This window comes from Gadus morhua, chromosome 3 (genome assembly GCF_902167405.1).
Source record: "Gadus morhua chromosome 3, gadMor3.0, whole genome shotgun sequence".
Taxonomy (NCBI): domain Eukaryota; kingdom Metazoa; phylum Chordata; class Actinopteri; order Gadiformes; family Gadidae; genus Gadus; species Gadus morhua.
In genome coordinates this window covers 3,889,350-3,909,527 of record NC_044050.1, presented here as the reverse complement: position 1 = coordinate 3,909,527, position 20,178 = coordinate 3,889,350, and the positions used below count along the sequence as shown (strand labels likewise).

The 20,178-nt window shown below is 43.6% G+C and overlaps 1 protein-coding gene across 3 annotated transcripts in view; it reads right to left on the bottom strand.

Moving 5' to 3' along the window:
- vegfc (vascular endothelial growth factor c) overlaps positions 1 to 20,178 on the bottom strand; it is a 71,074-nt gene that overhangs the window by 15,590 nt on the left and 35,306 nt on the right. Inside the window, exons 2-4 of one of the 3 annotated variants that reach the window (XM_030352008.1) lie at positions 10,694 to 10,952; positions 9,482 to 9,521; positions 9,331 to 9,400 (exon numbers count right to left, since the gene is read on the bottom strand). In XM_030352008.1, the coding sequence (XP_030207868.1) occupies positions 9,331 to 9,400; positions 9,482 to 9,521; positions 10,694 to 10,952 (369 nt within the window). Of the gene's footprint in view, positions 1 to 9,330; positions 9,522 to 10,693; positions 10,953 to 15,082; positions 15,241 to 20,178 lie in introns of those variants that run through there. The other 2 variants (XM_030352009.1, XM_030352007.1) reach the window with 2 other exon arrangements.

Below are 20,178 nucleotides of genomic sequence, written 5' to 3'. Positions count from 1 at the left end.
GCACCTGTTGTGAACTGAGAATGTGTGACTGTGTATGAAGCTGCATCTTGGCAGAGGGGGGTGAGGGCTGACAGGGCTCAAACCGCAGCCTGTTGAGGAGCTGTGTGTTGCGCTGAATGTCCAGGGGCTCAGAGAGCCTCTTTATCTCGTTGTATAAGGCGCTTAAAAGGCCTTTATCGAAGGCTCATTAGTCTCTGTGCCTGCATTTCAAAGACTCTTCAAACTTTCTCCCTCTCTCGCATACGCCCTCGTATACTCCCTCTCTGACACACATGCAAACACACACAAACATGCACGCACGCAGACACACACACTCACATACGTTTTCATATACTCACACACAGACACACACACACGCAGAAACACATACCTGTTCATATACTCACACACACACACACACACACACACACACACACACACACACACACACACACACACACACACACACACACACACACACACACACACACACACACACACATACACACCCACACATTCTCTTGCTGTCATGTCTCTAGAAATCCTCTCCCTCAACACAGATCAAGACCATTAAATCTGACCTGACCTTTAAAAGTGGTCTATGCTAATGGCTGCTTCAGGCACACACACATACCGGCACACACACACGCACAGGCACACACACATACAGGCACACACACAATCACACACAGACACACACACGCCAACGTTTTATGGCCAGAACCAGGTATAAATGGCGAATCCAAAACACTATGGAAAAGGGTACAGGTGTCAAATGAAGTCAACATCAAATGAAGAAATACAAACAAAGGTGCAGACACGGTCAGGAAGCCATCTTAAAGATACCTGAAGCAGAACAGCCCATTGAAACACTTTATGACCACATCTATTATCCCCGTCTCAAATCTACCACCACACACCAAGCCCCTCCTGAATGGCTTCCAGATGCCTCAAGATGCTTAAAACAATATTCAGCAGCAAAGTGCTCCGCTGGAAAGGGCTGTGGACCAGGAAATGTTGGTGTTTCAGCTCTGCTCCAAGCCCCTTCTACACAGAATTACAGCTGAATAAGACGCTTTTTATGACATTCAAAAGCTCACTTTACTCTCAATATCCTCTCTTCTAAGTCTCGAGTTACATAATTTACCCAGCCTGCGCCAACCCCTTCAGGAAAGTGCCAGCGGCAATTTTTTTAAGGGAACACTTAACTAGCAGACTAACAGTATGTCTGATGAAACCTTTGGCCAGCAACCATGTCCCAGCAACGAGAGGGGCTCTGTGGAGGCTGAGCTATGTGATGATGTGCTTAATAGAGGAGCTGATACGTTGGCTGGGCCCCACATGGATGGGACCCATCACAGTTGGCATTCTGTGGTCATTTGGTGGTGGAGGATTGTCATTTTTCAGCAGGACAAATAAGAAACATAGTTGATAGGGAGCTTGATTTGAAAAGGGATATCCTACTAGACTGAGGGTTGTTCATTGGCTTTACACAGGAATTTTCAATTTTGTGATTCTTGGATTTATCAAAAAATATTTTATTTTTAATCAGCAATAGATATTTGTATTAATTATTATTTAAAATTATTATTAATGTTTGTTATGTGGAATATAGTTACATGCACACAGTACAGTTATTTATGTTGTGTTTATGTTATCTTTTTTTGCATTTGATTATATAAACGCAACTATCCCAGCCTTCATCCATCTGCCTGGGAGAAGGCCTTAAAGTAAAACCATTAATGAGTTCCCAGCCATCCATTTATCCAGCCCAGAGTTTGCAGACCAACAACAGCTGTGCAACCTCCTGAACAATCCAACTTTGTACAGCTCCTCTTCAGGACCGCGTCCCGGCTCCACACATGCAATGTGTGGACCACTTCTACAGCTTCCCTGAGCAGGCGAGAACGTTATGTCGACGCTGCTCTTCCACCCACCAGAGAACAGCCCCACTGCCTTCATCTGACTCTCCCGACTCCCTGAAGACCCTCGCTAACTCAGTTTCACGGTGGTGGGCGGCCAGTCCATCATCCCTTCTGCCTGCTCTGCTCTTAAACCAACCAGATTGCACGCATGTTCCCTCTGCAGGCTCCCTCCAGACGACACGCACCACCCTGACGTAGCAGCGATCACCGGAACTCCCTCAATCTTTAAAGCTTAACCTAAAAATGAAACCAAACACAACAAGTGTATAAAAGAACCAGCGGTTGAGACCTTCTGCGAGATGAGTGCAGTGCTAATTCAGTTCAGACTTGTTGCTTTATGTCCGCTGTTTGGGACATCGGTCATTTATTCAGCGATAGATCTTTGTGTTCATTATTGTTATTGTTAGGGGGGGGTCCCTAGTTTTCAAACCCTGACTACGGCCTTTCACAACATTCTGTTCATCCTCCCATCTGCTGCCTCTGCTCTACAACCCCCAAGAGCAAGCGCATGTCCCCCTGTCCCTCTGTCTTCATGTCCCTCTGACCTCATGTCCCTCTGTCCTCATGTCCTTATGTCCTCATGTCCCTCTGACCTCATGTCCCTCTGTCCTCATGTCCTTATGTCCTCATGTCCCTCTGTCCTCATGTCCCTCTGTCCTTATGTACTCATGTCCCTCTGTCCTCATGTCCCTCTGTCCTCATGTCCCTCTGTCCTCATGTCCTTATGTCCTCATGTCTCCATGTCCCTCTGTCCTCATGTCCCTCTGTCCTCATGTCCCTCTGTCCTCATGTCCCTCTGTCCTCATGTCCCGCTGTCCTGATGTCCTTATGTCCTCATGTCTCTCTGACCTCATGTCCCTCTGTCCTCATGTCCCTCTGTCCTCATGTCCCTCTGTCCTCATGTCCTTATGTCCTCATGTCTCCATGTCCCTCTGTCCTCATGTCCCTCTGTCCTTATGTCCTCATGTCTCTCTGTCCTCATGTCCCTCTGTCCTCATGTCCCTCTCTCCTCATGTCCCTCTGTCCTCATGTCCCTCTGTCCGCATATCCCCATGTCCCTCTGTCCTCATGTCCCTCTGTCCGCATGCCCTCATGTCTCTCTGTCCCTCTGTCCTCATGTCCCTCTGTCCTCATGTCCCTCTGTCCTCATGTCTCTCTGTCCCTCTGCCCTCATGTCCCTGTGTCCTCATGTCCCTCTGTCCTCACGTCCCTCTGTCCGCATATCCCTATGTCCCTCTGCCCACTGCCTTCTTCTGCCTCTTCCGGCTCCCCGAAGACGACCGCCCACAACGTTCGGTTCATCCTCTGTCCTGCCTGTTCTGCTCTTCAACACACCAGAGAGCACGCATGTTCCGGCCACACCCCCCTGACATAGCAGCGATAAGCTCACCGACAACCGGACGACTCATTTCGTTAGAGCTAAAGATCAAACTGGAGACTAAATACAATTGTATGGAGAATTCTGCGTTTGAGACCTTCTCTGTTCAGACTTCCTCCTGTTCACCTTCCGCTTTGTGTCCGCTGTGTGGGACATCTGTTATTTAATCAGCAAAAGATATTTGTACTATTTTTGTTTGCCCTCTATAATTATAAATGCCCTCAGAAACAATGAGGAAAATAAACTAATTCTGAGTTCCCACAAAGAAAGGTATATAAAATATTCTGCGTGGAGAATATGAATATGTCATTTTTCATATTCATAAAGAACACAACCTAAAATCTCATGATTCTGAATTGGCGATCAGTTCATGGGAGGTTTAGGGTGATTATGGGCGTTCCTAGGACCATGTTTGCTTAACGATGGGATGTGACGGGTTTGGACTCTCAGCTTGTTCTCTTACCATCTCAGGACGGTTGGTAAGTATGAATAGAAGCCCTGTACCTTGTCTCCATGCACTGTTTGAACCCATCAGTAGTTCTCCACGCATGATGACAAACCAAAAGGAATATAACTGCATTCACTTTGTCAACTTTGACGCCGAGGCTGAAAGTCTGAATAGTAGTGAAATCACGTGGGATTAGTTCATTAATGGAACCGTTACAGAAAAAAAACATTCTGCCCATGGCAAATTAATCCAAACACTTATTGATGAAGTGAATATAATACTTATAATAATTACAATAATACTATGTACCATTTATGTAACTCCTCAATTATATTCAAAAATGGGCAGTTGTCGTGGGCGACAGCTCTGGTCCTTCATAGCATGAAATCATGAAACAGTCAGGGCCGCTTGTGTTCTCCAGCCAGCACCTCCTTCTGCCTCCCACGTCCTCAGAACTCTGTGGCCGCTATCCTTCATCATGCTCCTCTGCTATGGTTTGCTTCAGCTTATCTCCCTGTTTAGCCTTCTCCCCCCCACTGTTCTACTCACAGGCCTGCTGCTAAGCTTTTGGAGGACCTAAGCATCATTTGCCCACCCATCCTCCACACGCCATCATAGAGTATCAAAATAACAGCCTCAACAGCAGCACCATCAGTAATATATAAAGTAATATCTATAATATATAAGTAATATATAAAACTTTCTTAAAAGCAGCATTACAATGTAATAACAACTGCCGACTTCAAAGATGAACGAAAATAATGATGCACATGAATAAGGTATAAAAGGAAGTCATCAAAAAAAAAACAATATTTTCACACAACCAAAAATCTACTTCAAAGTTCAGTATTGTCCTAATCAAAATATGTTCCCTACACGATGGAGAACGGTTACTTTTGGATAGTGTGAAATACTACATTTTGTGTGCATTCTCAGCAGCTTCAAAGGAAAGGATGCTCCGCCTCCGATGCGAAAAGACGAGAGCTTTGAAGGCTGTACCATTTCAGGGAAGCGGGGGGGGGGGGGGGACACTTTTTATATATATTGGGTAAAAACTTGTAATTTGGCCGAATTCAGCGATAGGGTACACAATTAAGAAAAAACAACGGTGGGCCCGTTCATAACTAATTTATATATTTTGTAATAATTATCATGCCGTTTTTTTAGCAACCTAATTTTGGAGTTCCCCGCCAGTCTACTCACATCCCATTTGACTCCCTCTCTCTCTCTCTCTCTCTCTCTCTCTCTCTCTCTCTCTCTCTCTCTCTCCCTCCACGATGCAACGGGATTGAAATGGATGGAGTTTGGTAGGAGAGGTGCCATTTCTGTTACACGTTTTTGATATGGATTGGTCAAATTCTTCAAACTCCATCTGCGTTCTCCTTGTCTCTGTTGTTTTTCTCATAGGAAGTAAGAGAACAGAAATTGTGTTGCGGGGGAGCGGGATAATGCTCATGGCCCGACCTACTTCCTCCTTCCCTTCTGCCTCTTCACTCCCTTCCTTCCTACCTTTCCCGCTGGCTTCTACATAATTTTGATTTCCATCCCATCATTCTCCACTGCCCATCCTCTGGATGAGGGCTCAAATCACTTCCTAGATGACCACAACTTATCACGCACATTTTACCTCAAGGTTTTATCAGAAATATATCTGGGCATCTATGGAAGAGTTGGCAAAATCTCCTATTTCTTTCCTCACTTCTGCTTCTATTGCTATTCTTTTATCTTCTATACATCTTTTCCCCACTCATACTCACACCTCTCCCCTTTCTGCCATTCTCCTCCTCCCCTGGTCTACTTTCTCACCTCCCCGGTGTCACTGCCAAACTTCATCTTCATTGTGAATCAGTGAAAGCCCCCTGCCTGCTACTGAGTTCCTCTCCTCGCTCTATATTCTCTTACCGTCTCATTGGCTGATTCCAACTCTTTCCTTCTGTTTATGAGCATACTCAGAGCACATATATATATATATATATATATATATATATATATATGCATACATCATCTGATGCGGCCACAGGATCATATACACACACATAGATATTGGAATGTTGCCTTGCCTGTCTTCCCTCAACTCCCCAACCTCTCCCATGTCCTCCTCTGTTTTTCAATCAATCTACCGCCTGCAAACATTTGATTCACATCCTCATAAATACACCCACACCCACACACACACACAACCTCGCCCTTTCCTACCTGATCTAATGTTGAGACTCGAGACTTGGAGGAAATCATTTGAGCCGCCGCTGCCTCTGCCAGTTCATTAAGTTTACAAGCTGCAGGAAATGAATAAAGCCGCTGGGCTAAAACAATAGGTAATCAAGGGCTATCGTTAGATCTTCAGTAACCACTGTTGTATCAATTGGACCAACTCACTAGGAGGATATACATACTACCTTTGGAAAGTCAATCACCATTAATGGTTGTTGCTGTGGAATTCATTTGTCCATCCAACACTTTAAAGTCGACAACAAAGGGTTTTTGGAGGGAACTGCTAGCTAACGTATAGCTCGGGGGGCGGGTTTAAAGAGGGGTTTCACAAAACCTGGAACACGGCCGGCGCCCCACTATGGGCATGGCTTGGTGGGCTGTATGATGAATACGCCAATTAATAAATCATACACAATTTGGCAAATAAATAACCGAAAAGTTTTTGGGGTTTCCAGTATTTTTCAGGCTTGAATTGTCAAGTTGACCTTTCATTCTGCAGTAGATTTCTCTGTAATAACCCAGTGTCCCTCATTCAGACAGTAGAAATAGATTTCTCTGCAATTACCTCATGTCCCATCATTCAGACAGTAGCAGTAGATTTTTCTGTAATAACCTCATGTCCCATCGTTCAGACAGTAGCAGTAGATTGTTCTGTAATAAGCTCATGTCCCTTCGTTCAGACAGTAGAAGTTCTCTGATAACCTCATGTTCCATCGTTCAGACACTAGCAGTTGATTTCTTTGTAATCTATTGTTTAGACATAAGTAGTAGATTGCTCTGTATAACCTAGTATCTCCTCGTTCAGACACAAGTTCATTGATGTGGAAGAGAAACACAGATCCTTAATTCAACATATGTGTTTACTATCTCTCACAACGAGTGTTCTGAATGAACTAACAGAATCTTCATTCAATCGACCTGGGCAACACCCACCACAGTTGTAATGCCTTTAAACTCTCTGGGCCTTTTCCTAGTTACCCACATGTAGACTGTTACATAGCCTCCTTTGATGAACATTTTCCTAAAAGGGTTATCTAAGAAGTAATTATAGCATTGCCATACTCTCCCATGTAATTCATTCCATACATATGTACATGTACAAAGAAAACGTAAGGATAAAATAAAAAAAACATTTGGGGCCATTCCAAACATTACCACAGATGCTGCTTATTGGCAGCATTCCCCATATTTCCATTATTGACCACTGCCCATGGCCTGCTAATGGAGAATAACATTCTTGGCTCCATATTCTCACTAAAAGCATGTTTTTGGTGGAATAGAAAACACATGCTTGCCTTGAAACCGGAGGGCAGATCCTTTCTGTTCATCAACGGAAGCTGTCCCTGTATTGTGGGTCTACATCTCGGTTAGCTATTGTTTTATTCAGTGGTCACCGTATTTGTCCTGCACTACAGAACATCAACACAGACCCAAAGACAAACACCACGATCTTGGAATAGTCACATCTTACCCATAGGGCTGTAAATCTAACAACAAAGGCACCACTATTTTCTTATGCTTTGCAACGAGTCATTGAGGAGTTCAAGGGTCATCCATCCATTTTCCGGGACCTTCTGGTCAAGGTTGCAGGGGAGGGGGGGGAGGCTGACAGGCCATTATTCGTGTTCATGGGTGGCTGACCCTGCCGGGACGGCAGGGTCAGAGAGGTCAAGGATGGGAGGTCGGCGCCCATTAGCAGCCGATCCTTGCGCATTCAGATGAGGAGAGCCATGAAGTGTGAGGCTCAGACACAGAGAGAGTGAATGGCAATCCGGATGTGTTTAACATCAGTCAATATCAGTCAATATTTATAGTCCTTTGCACCCAATGTAGTGCTACACCTCGTAATCACCCTGTATCACCCAAAGGGTGGGTATCTTTGTTCATTAACATACTTTAAAGGAAGTCACCTCAGAACTCTGCTAATATTTGAACACACATTCTTTCTCTCTCACTATCTCTCACTCTCTCTTACTCTCTCTCTCTTTCTCTCTCTCACTCTCTCCTACTCTCTCTCTCTCTCTCTCTCTCTCTCTCTCTCTCTCTCTCTCTCTCTCTCTCTCTCTCTCTCTCTCTCTCTCTCTCTCTCTCTCTTTCTCTCTCTCACTCTCTCTTACTCTCTTACTCCCTCTCTCTCTCTCTGTCTCTCAAGGGCTGATTATGGTCCCACGTTCAATGACGCAATGACCACGCAGACACGTCGACGCAGTCGTGAACCTTTATGGTTCTGCGTCGGGTATTAGTGAGCGGACCAATCACACCCCTTGCGGCTGCGTCGCCTAAACGGAAGGTTGCAATTTTTGGGAGGCACACGTCAGGCCCTTGCGGTGGACACAAGGAGGGTCCGCAAGGACGTGAGGGGTCCGTTAACCCCTTGGGTTGCATGAACGTGGGACCATAATCAGCCCTTTAGTCTCTCTCTCTCTCTCTCTCATACGGAAAATAGAAAAAGGGCTTGTGTGTATTCTGCACCCAAGACATGGAATATGTTGGAAGAAAAGTTGAAACTGAAAGAATGTATTACATTAATGCTTTTAGATCCAAAAAATAAAGAATTATAGGCAGATTCGTTAAGATGTCAATGTTTTAATTTCCATGGTTACGAGTACCCTATGCTGACTTCTAGATCTTCTTGAATGTTTCCTTTTTTGTCTTCTGTCTGTAACTATATGTGCTTAGTATGCTGCTGCCTGTCTTGGCCAGGTCTCCCTTGAAAAATAGATTTTTAATCTCAATGCGATTTTCCTGGTTAAATTAAGTTTAAATAAAAAAATTAAAATGGAGTTACCAAGTAGAGAGAGACGGCCTTCATGAGAACGCAACCTAATGATATTCCCTAATACTTGCTTCCAAAACCAAGAGGAGCTCATTTGGCTGTCATCAACCGAACCATATTCAACGTGTATTCAATCATTTTTCACAGTGATTTAACCCGCTATTCAATCGTTTTTTACACATTAATGGCGTCTTATAGGGCGTTAAATATCTGCCTTAACACCATTATAGAGAAAAATGGGTGTAAAAGACAGCGTTTTGAACCGCTGAAATGGTGTAGTAAAATACAACAGCGTATGATGTGCATTTAAATCAATACACTTGACTTCCAATTATCTGAGACTTTATGAGACAGCGGGACACACCTTGCACCTGTTCACAGGATGAACACAACTTCCACAAACCCTCAAAGTCACCATCTCCACGTAGTACACGATCAATAAAACAATCAGCACTCACAGAAAGGTGCCTCAGAGGGCGGGGCTAGGCAGCCACGTGCAAGCCCTCCGTAATGGCTAATGTAAATTTGTAAATCAGACCACATTCGTGTGTCCCTAAACGAGTAGGGACACATCGCCGACGACACACACAGACACAGAGAGGGGTCCACTGACCGTTTTGCTGAGGAAGCCGGTGGAGATGTTCCGGCACTGTTTATCCTCAGACTGGCAGCAGCCCCCACATCTGTAGACGGACACACAGGGCGGTTTATAGAAGACGTTGGTGGGAGCCCCGAACTCTCGGCCCACGTCTACACATACCTCCCTGGGCATGCACTGGGTCTTCCTCCATTCCGCGTCAATGCCTGCAACACACAAGGACCGTTACAGCTGGGCCCCGCAAGGTCACAGAGACCTCCTGCACATCCCCTCCATCCTCCATTAGGATGGCCATTCTGCATGAACATGCATCTACACACACATACTCACATACACACACACACACACACACACACACACACACACACACACACACACACACACACACACACACACACACACACACACACACATACACACAGCCACGCACACGAGTTAAAACAAGCTGTTCTTTTATGGTTACATTTTAGAGACATGGGGAAAGATACCAGACTCAATGTAAGCCGGTTTGGTGATTGGTCCGAATGCTGCTCTTTTTTTCACGATGCCAGAAGGCTTTTCGTTTTTTGCAAATGTTCATTATCTAGTCACAAGGCCACTCGCCCATATACAGGGAGGAATGTGAATCTGTCAAAAAAATAATCTCTTTATACAACAGTTAGTTCCGACCAAGTCACTTGATTGGGTAACAGGGCATTCCATCAGTGCTGATATGGAGTATTACAGAACTGGGTCTTTTAACAGCACATGTATCACTTTACAGGTGTTTCTAATCACCGTCAATGAGCCTACATTCATGATGGTAAGCTAGCCTGGGAACCAGACAAATCTCACCAGATCATCTTAATTTGATCTGCAGATAAGGTCTGGTCTCCATCCCATACAAAATGGAGTGGTTCCAGACTAGTTGCAGTTTGCCATTCTTCTGGTGATGCCAGGCTAACTAAGCTGCTAATGCATCCGAATCACACACGCCTACTCAGCCAAACCCACCGACTCTAACTCCACTGGCTGTGTAATACAGGCCCTCGGCCTCGTACCTACGGCAGACTCCCAGCAGGCTGACACTCAGTATAACAGCACTCTGACGGGCCCTTCACTTCAAATCATGAGACACATTCTGAAGCCTCCCAGTTGGGTTCCACTTATTCACTATCTGAACAGTTTACTATTTTATGGATCCATTGTGTTTCTTATAATAATGTGGATAATTGTGTGTCATCATAGTCACTTTTCAGTCTCAACTTGTATCGTCAGGTTGATTCATGTTGTTATTGTTTATTTGTTTGTTTTGGTTTACTACTGCACCTTAGAGATGTTGTATGTTTGTAATGGAACAATCAGCTCAAATCCAAACAGGAAACATAGAAACTCTTACTCTTCATGACGTCCATGTTGTAGAAGGCGGCCGCGTAGCCGGGCTCCTCCAGGGGCCGTGTGGGGGCCCCATGGGCCCCCGACAGGCGGAAGGCGGCCTGGGTACCGGAGCCCATGCCCCCCATTCCGCCGGCCGCCGTCGACAGCTTAGAGCGGCACTTGAGTGCGGACCAGTAGGAGGGGTAGACCAGGTTCATGAGCTCGTCCACACTGGAAGCCGAGCGTAGCCTCTGCTCCATGTCGGACTCCGGGGGGGCGTCCTGTGGGGGGGACAATCATCATCTCTGGATCCTCACGCTCTCATATCCCCTCAACCCAATGGGGGTTTGTACTTTGAACAAAGACAATAGGGTTTTAACACAGAATGCATCGCAGTACCTTTTGAAATACGTTGTACGGTGCCTTAAAATCCTCATCAAATCAACGTAAACCAGGCTAATCAAACCCTTGTTTAGCTACGTCGCGCATGAAAAAGCTGCATCATTTTCAAACACGAAAATGTCTCCCCATAATGACCGATCAGTTCAAGATTAATTAACGACCAAAACACCCTTAGTACCAACCACACTCCTATGCTGCTCCACTCTTAAAGTATTGGGGTCATTGAGATGAACAAGCTCTGTAGCTGCAGTGAAACACTATAAATAAGTTTGAACATAATATTATAGCTGCATTGTACACATTGTGTTGTATTATTGTATAATAACAATGAATCAATGTAATGTTTATATATTCTGTAGATAATTCTAAGTTATTATATTCAATATGAATTTAGTTAACTCTCACCGCTTCCAGTAAGGCCTCTCTCCCTATTTACAGTTTAGACCCTTTTTCAACGCTTCTTAAAGATATTCTTGTAACAAGACAACAACTCGTAGTAATCTATTATCAAAATCGATGTATGAACATTGATTTTGTACTTTCAGTTGCCAATGGCAGACAGATTATCGCATATCATCACTAAGTAACCAAAGACTCAACTAAGAAAGGCCTGCAAAGACATGGAGACTAAATACCGGAATGAATAACTGTAGCAGATATTGTTCTATCTCTCGCTAGAAGACCCTCCCATTCTCCTGTCTATCACCACTAAACCCATGGAACTGAACCGGATAACTCTCTATTAGAAGACCCACTTTCTCTCCTGTCAATCACCATTAATCCCATGGAACTGAACCGGATATCTCTCTCTAGAAGACCCTCCCTTTCTCCTGTCTATCAGCACTAAACCCATGGAACTGAACCGGATAACGCTCTATTAGAAGACCCTCCCTCACTCCTGCCTATCACCACTTAACCCATGGAACTGAACCGAATATTACTCCCTCTACAGTTTGCCAGGAAGTCCCGCCCTCTCTCACTAATATCAGACAGGGTGAGCACCAGTGGCGTAACAAGGCAATGACGGGCCCGTATGCAGGATGTTCAAGGCGGCCCCCCCCCCCCCCCCCGTTACGATTGTTGACGGGGGGGGGGGGTTTCGGAGCGATTGTTGACCGGGGGTGGGGCGATTGTTGACGGGGGGGGGGGGGGGGGGGGATTGTTGACGGGGAGAGGGGGGTGGAGCGATTATTATTATTATTTCTTTTTTTTTTGGGGCCCCTGATTGGCCCCGGGCCCGTACGCACCCGCATACCCTGCTTGCCGATAGTTACGCCACTGGTGAGCACCCCATGTTGAGCACCCCATGTTGTTAACCCTGTTCAGGTGTTCTGTCCAGGTGAGAACACCGTGGAACGAGGTAAGATAGCATTATGTCCAAATAAATCACCTTACTGGAGTAGTAACTTCAGATTGGCTCAAATCAAAAAATCTTTAAATTCTGATTGCCATGAGTCAAATCATCAGTGTTGACTGACACTACTGGCTAACAATCTGATGAAGGCTACTGCAGGCACATAACTGATCTGCTCTGCAGGAGCTACCTCTGCTATTTAAACATGCAGAACACCATAAACGAGATGCTTAAGGTATATAAATGTATATCGTTTATAGGGATATTAAGTAATTGTCTAATAAAGTATGGTCTGTGAACAGTCAAATCAACAACCGATCATCATATCACCTGAGTATCGTGCGTGTGTGTGTGTGTGTGTACACACACACACACACACGCACCAACACTCTAACACACACCCCTGCAGACACACACACATACACACACAGATACCACCACCAAACCCATACCACTCAAACACACGCACACACTTGCAAGCACAAGCAAACATATACACACACTAACACACACATCCAAACACACGCACACTTAAACACACACACACACATACACACACAAACACCCGCACCCGAAATCATACACACACACACACACACACACACACACACACACACACACACACACACACACACACACACACACACACACACACACACACACACTCACATTCCCTGGGCAGATGAAGTGTGAAAACAGAAGCCTGTTCTCAGTAAGTTGTAACACGCATGTGCTCTCACACACACACACACACACACACACACACACACACACACACACACACACACACACACACACACACACACACACACACACACACACACACACAAACTCTGCCACTGAATACCAGACTGAAGGACTATTAGATATACAATTTATATATATATATATATATATATATATATATATATATATATATACATATACATATATATATACATATATATATATATATATATATATATATATATATATATATATATATATATATATATATATATATATATATATATATACATATATATATAGATATATAGATATATATATATGTATATACATATTAGACTGGGACATCAACTAGGACACAAGCAAGCATCACAGTTTACATAAACAGATTGACAATAAGCACATGCATGCACAAACAAACACACACACAGACTTGTAGGTAGCTGAGCCAATATAGTGAAAGACAAAATGCCAAAGAAACTCACATGCTGAATACTGTGAAAAGACAAAAAAGTACAAAGAAAATGCTCAGCCAACAATTTACCAAATAGTTTATAATACAGAAACAACATTTATAAGGCATTTATAATATTAGAAATAACTCTACTAGAAACAATGTCTCTGGGTTTGTGATTGGTCTCATAGATTCACGTGTGTGTGTGTGTGTGTGTGTGTGTGTGTGTGTGTGTGTGTGTGTGTGTGTGTGTGTGTGTGTGTGTGTGCGTGCGTGCGTGCGTGCGTGCGTGCGTGCGTGCGTGCGTGCGTGCGTGCGTGCGTGCGTGCGTGCGTGTGTGTGTGTGTGTATGTGGGCTGCAACACTCCTTACAGGACACATGTATCACAATATCTGTATTTCCATTTTGTCTCTTGGATTCACGTGGGAAAAGAGAGGTTCTACAATTCACAGTTCAACTCAAAGGAGTCCGAACCAAAACAATTGACAAAGGGCCTCAGGCATACATCCACAGTGTCTGCCTTAATACAAACGCTGGTCTGCTTTTGTTCTTCGCCTCACAAACAATTGGCCAGGCCAAGTTATTTTTGCAGGATGTGAGCCAGCCTGTTACCCCTCGTGGGACACGGGCCCTACTTCCCCAGTCCCCTGAACGCGGCTGTATGTCCATGCATGGGGTGGACTGCTGTGATGGGGGTCCTGAGAGAATCAATCAGGGCCACTTTCAGTTTCCCCACCAAAGTAACCTTGATTGTCTGCAGCAATACAGACAACCTCAATCAAAATCAACTGCTTTGATTTCGGACCCATCCAACAGAAGTCCAACATTGACCCGGTGTTATGGCAATGCTGTTTGTTAAATAGACCAAGCAAAAGACCTGTGTCCAAAAGATATGAAACATAATCACATGGAGATCTCCACATCACAACAAGGTACAATAGCAGAAGAAACAAGTAACTAGGATTAGGACTGCAATGTAGGGAAATTTCTTTCAGAAAAATATGTATTTTCTGTTTATGTTCCAAGAAGTGGGTACCATCACTTGCCAATACACCAAAGTATAATTTATTTGGAATAAAATCCTATCTAGTTAAGTTCGAGTTGTACACACTAGGCTAATATTGTGAGTTCAAAAGATATCAATGGAATACATCAATGACGCAGCAAATATTCATCATACAAATCATACATCATACACAGAGCGAACTTGCAATATTATTTGATCGCCAAAAAAGATTTGTAGACAGGAAAATATTAATCCTTGCAATGGGAAGGTGGCTAAAGCAAAACAAGGCCATGGCCACACTTGTCTAGATGAACCTGGAACAATGTAGTAATGTAGACAAAATTCTCATACTGAGAAAATGAGACATTTTCAAAGTATCCAGAATAGTGTGTACTGTGGGATCCGGAAGCTGCTGAAAACACTCCCCTGTTCTGGCATTCTCATTCCCTTCTGTCTGTATGTCTGTACCTCTCACAGTGCGTTTCTCTTTGTGTTCTGCATCTGGAATTGCACTCAATCCCATCTCAGATAGTCATGGCCACAAATCTACTGATGCCGTGTCTTGGTGGGTTTGGTCACGGCTGCCAGAGGCACCACGGTTTCTTTAGGCTCCGCATGCATCTCACAGTCTGCTGTGAGAGGGACCAGAAGAAGGAGGGATTGCTTGTCATCGTAAGCTAGGATCATTCATTATATGAAGTATCTCCAAATAACTGAACAGGGCAAGGAAACTGATTCACTTCACAGATTTCTTGATATGCTGTCAATAATATAGAAGTTCTGAACAGAAGTTTAAATTCAAATGAGTATATACATTTTTTCATAACTTGTGCTCAACATGTTTGCACACACACACACACACACACGCACACGCACACGCACACACACACACACACACACACACACAAACACACACACACAAACAAACACATGCACACACAAACACAAATAGACACACATGCATGCACACAAGTGAAATTGCATCATCAGTCAATTACATACTCAACCAGATACACTGCAGTCACACCCTTACCTCTTTAGACCCAAAGCCACAGTAACCTACGACGCTGAAGTTGGCATCCGATTCGCAGCATCCGATTCGGCTTGAAAACCACTTACAATCTTCAAATCGGTCCTGATTGAAAACCACTACACCTAGACTCTTCAAATTTGGACTACATTATCACAGTGAGGCAATACATTATGTAAAACATAGTTTCAGATTTGTGAAACCTTTACCCTTTAACCTTTTGAAGAGTCTAGGTGTAGTGGTTTTTCATCAGGATCAGTTCTAATGCGTTCTGGACCCCTAAAAAGCCTTAAAATGTGCCTTTATTGCATTTTCACAAATAGGGTAAAGGTTTCACAAATCTGAAACTATGTTTTACATAATGTATAGCCTCACTGTGATAATTTAGTCTAGATTTGAAGAGTCTAGGTGTAGTGGTTTTCAATCAGGACCCGTTCTAATGCAGTCTGGACCCCTAAAAAGCATTAAAATGAGCCTGTATTGCATTTTCACAAATAGAAAAAAGGTTTCACAAATCTGTAACTATGTTTATTATAATGTATAGCACTGTGATAATTTAGTCCAGATTTGAAGAGTCTAGGTGTAGTGGTTTTTCATCAGGATCAGTTCTAATGCGGTCTGGACCCCTAAAAAGCCTTAAAATGTGCCTTTATTGCATTTTCACAAATAGGGTAAAGGTTTCACAAATCTGAAACTATGTTTTACATAATGTATAGCCTCACTGTGATAATTTAGTCTAGATTTGAAGAGTCTAGGTGTAGTGGTTTTCAATCAGGACCCGTTCTAATGCAGTCTGGACCCCTAAAAAGCATTAAAATGAGCCTGTATTGCATTTTCACAAATAGAAAAAAGGTTTCACAAATCTGTAACTATGTTTATTATAATGTATAGCCTGTGATAATTTAGTCCAGATTTGAAGAGTCTAGGTGTAGTGGTTTTCAATCAGGACCGATATAAAGTGGACCAGCTGCTGAATCGGATGCTGCGAATCGGATGCCAACTTCAGCGTCGTCATTAACCTCAAGTCAGTGCACTGCCTGACAGACCCAACGCGTCCTCCCCATACTTGCCAACCCTCCCGATTTTCCCGGGAGACTCCCGATATTCACTATCCTCTCCCGTTTTCCTCCCGCTGTTAAAAATCTCCTGCAATTCTCCTGATTTCTGACAAGATTTCATGTCTCCCTTTTTCCCCCACTTTCGTTATCATCACAACAACCTGTTCTTCAGAAAAAAGGATATTGTTTGAGCGAGCCCGCTGTTACCACGGAGATGTTTGCCGCCGCTCCGTGGTAACAGCGGGCGCTGTCACGTTAAAATTGTACCGGGGGCGAAAATTGTACCGGCCTACGTCATCAGTTGTTTACATCTTGACAACCTGCCTGGCAACAAACGACGCGATCGTCTGTTGCCGGGCAGGTTGCAAAAAAGGTTCCAAAAGACGAAATAACATAATACAGATAACGGATCGCTAGATAACACTTGTTTTTACTTTATATTTGTATTGTATTTAATTGTTTAATCGAATAGCAACAGACGACGCGATCGTCTGTTGCCGGGAAACGGGCGATCGTGTCAAATGACGTAGGACGCGAATGTTCAAGAACCTTCCTACGTCATTTGACGCGATTGCTATTCCATTAAACAATTAAATACAATACAAATATAAAGTAAAAACAAGTGTTATCTAGCGATCCGTTATCTGTATTATGTTATTTCGTCTTTTGGAAACATGAGCCGAATGTTTTTTGCAACCTGCCCGACAACAGACGATCGCGTCGTTTGTTGCCAGGCAGGTTGTCAAGATGTAAACAACTGATGACGTAGGCCGGTACAATTTTCGCCCCCGGTACAATTTTAACGTGACAGCGCCGCTGTCACACTAAATTTGTACCGGCTGCCAAATTTGTACCGGGCGCGTCATCCATACGTAATCCATTCCAAACCTGCCTGTCAGCAGATGATCGCGTCGTCCGTTGCCGGGCAGGTTTCAAAAAACATTCGCGCTCATGTTGCCAAAGACGAAATAACATAATACAGTTAACGGATCGCTAGATAATGTAATGTTTTGTTGGGTTCCTTAATAAACACACGATGTATCTTGGAACAGACATCAACATGCAGCGCGCCAATCCAACTGCGCATGCTCCGTGTGACGGTCTAATAACTGATGTTGATATCATTACAGATAACACTTGTTTTTACTTTATATTTGTATTGTATTTAATTGTTTAATCAAATTTAGCAAGTAAACTGAGTGTTTAAAGCAGGTCAAGGACGAAATAGCACAATACAGATAACGGATTGCTCGATAGAAGGTTTGCGAATGTTCACGTCATTCGACGCGATCGTCCGTTGCCAGGCAACGGACGAAGCGATCATCTGTTGCCAGGCAGATTTGGAGTGGATTACGTATGGATGACGGCGCGCCCGGTACAAATTTGGCAGCCGGTACAAATTTAGTGTGACACCGCCAATCAGAGACGTCTCTCTGACACTACTCTAGTATTCTTTCTTATGTTATTCTACCCGCGCTCGTGAATAAACCTCAGAGTATTTAAAAATACAACAAAGAAGACGAGAATGGAGCCGAAAAGAAAAAAATACACTTGTAAATTCAATCAAGAATGGAAATCGGAGTTCGCTTTTCTTACCACAAGGTTTAAAGGTACTGGCTATGCCCTTTGTGAAGTTTGCCCGGTAGATTTTTCCGTGGAGCACGGTGGTCGGACGGATGTAAAACACCATGCCAATAAAGACAAACATAAGAAGGCAGTAGCTGCTTCAGAGTCTCAACCAAGCAACGCTGGTTTGCTGGGGAAAGGGAGACCAGATGCAGTCATATCATATATGCCGAAACAAAAATGGCAACAAAAATGGTTTTAATGGCAATGGTGGCAAAGAATAATATTCCTCTGAGCTTTACTGACGAAATAAATAAGTCAGTAAGGGACAAGTTTCCTGACTCAGATGTAGCAAAGAAGTATGCCTGTGGGAGGACCAAAGCCACACAGATATTGAAAGGTAATCCATTAACATACCCTTAGAAACATATAAACATTCATTTTTTAATAAATGTTTATATGTAAGGATAATGTTCCAAGCTTTCTATTTACTATGCGTACATGGGATAGGCTAATTTCACAGCCCATTTGCAGTGATGGTAAGAGTTAACCTACATGTTAACCTACATGTAGCACTTACATGATGTAGGAGCCTACTTTGTAGTTTTGTTTATTAGAAGCTAGTGTATTTGCTTGATATCATAAGTCTTATTGGAAGTTGCTAAGATAAAAGCGTCAGTAAAATGTAATGAAATTAAATCTATTGATATGTAATAATATCAAATGTATTAATATCAAATGTAATGATATGGAATGTAATGATATGTAATAATAATATGAAATTTAATGATATGAATTATATTGATATGTAATAATAATGTGAAATGAAATGTAATGACATGAAATGTAAATTAAAGGAAAGTATTCAACTTAAAATTGACGTTTCAATTTACTTACTTTTTTGTTGGTTTTATTATTTTAAAGTCACCAGAATAAGGGAAACAATTACTTTAAAGCTGAACATTTTATTGGGGAGGACCCCCAGACCCCCGCTTTAGTTTGGAAATCCTCCCTATTTTCGATGTCTCAAGGTTGGCAAGTGTGGTCCTCCCTGACTGACAGACACAACGCGTCCTCCCTGACAGACGGACACAACGCGTCCTCCCTGCCTTATTCACACTACTTGCGTCCGTCATCGGATGACCGAGGGCGTGTCTGACGTATAGGGGCTAGTCTTTGTAGACGCATACTGCAGCCAATCAAATTGCTTCCTGCTACAAAGCCAATGTGTGGATATAAATACAAAAGATGACACAATCAACACGCCAGGTCTTAACTAAGACCTACTTAGCAGTTACTACCAGGCTTAGTTTAGACCAGTTGGTGCAACCGGAAAACAATCCTATCATTCCACATTTCTTGAAAAAAATATAACCGCCGGATTTTTCCTGCTTCTTCCTGCCCCTGCCCCTCAATGCATTTCCCGAGCGCCCCATGCAAAGTCAATGAGATCCGTCGACGGACGGAGGTAGTGTGGGGCTTGTTCACACTAACTCCGTCCGTCGACGGATCTCATTGACTTTGCATGGGGCGCTCGCGAAATGCATTGACGGTCCGTCCTTCCATTCGGCTCCGTGGCCTGCGTCAAAAGTTGAGAAACGGTCAACCTTTCAGGCAGCGGCGTTCCGTCGGCCAATCAGATCGCGGTTATGCAAATACACTCCACATGTCTACTGGATCCAATTTGCAATATTCAGGAGGAAGGAGCAGGAAAAATATGGCCATTATATTTGTTAAAGAAATGTGGAATGATAGGATTGTTTTTAGTCACCTGTTGTTTGTGTCATCTTTTGCATTTATATACACGGCTCGGCTTTGTAGCGGCAAGCGATTTCATTGGCTGCAGTATGCGTGTACAAAGACCTGTCCCCTATACGACAGACAAGCCCTCGGTCATCCGTCGACGGACG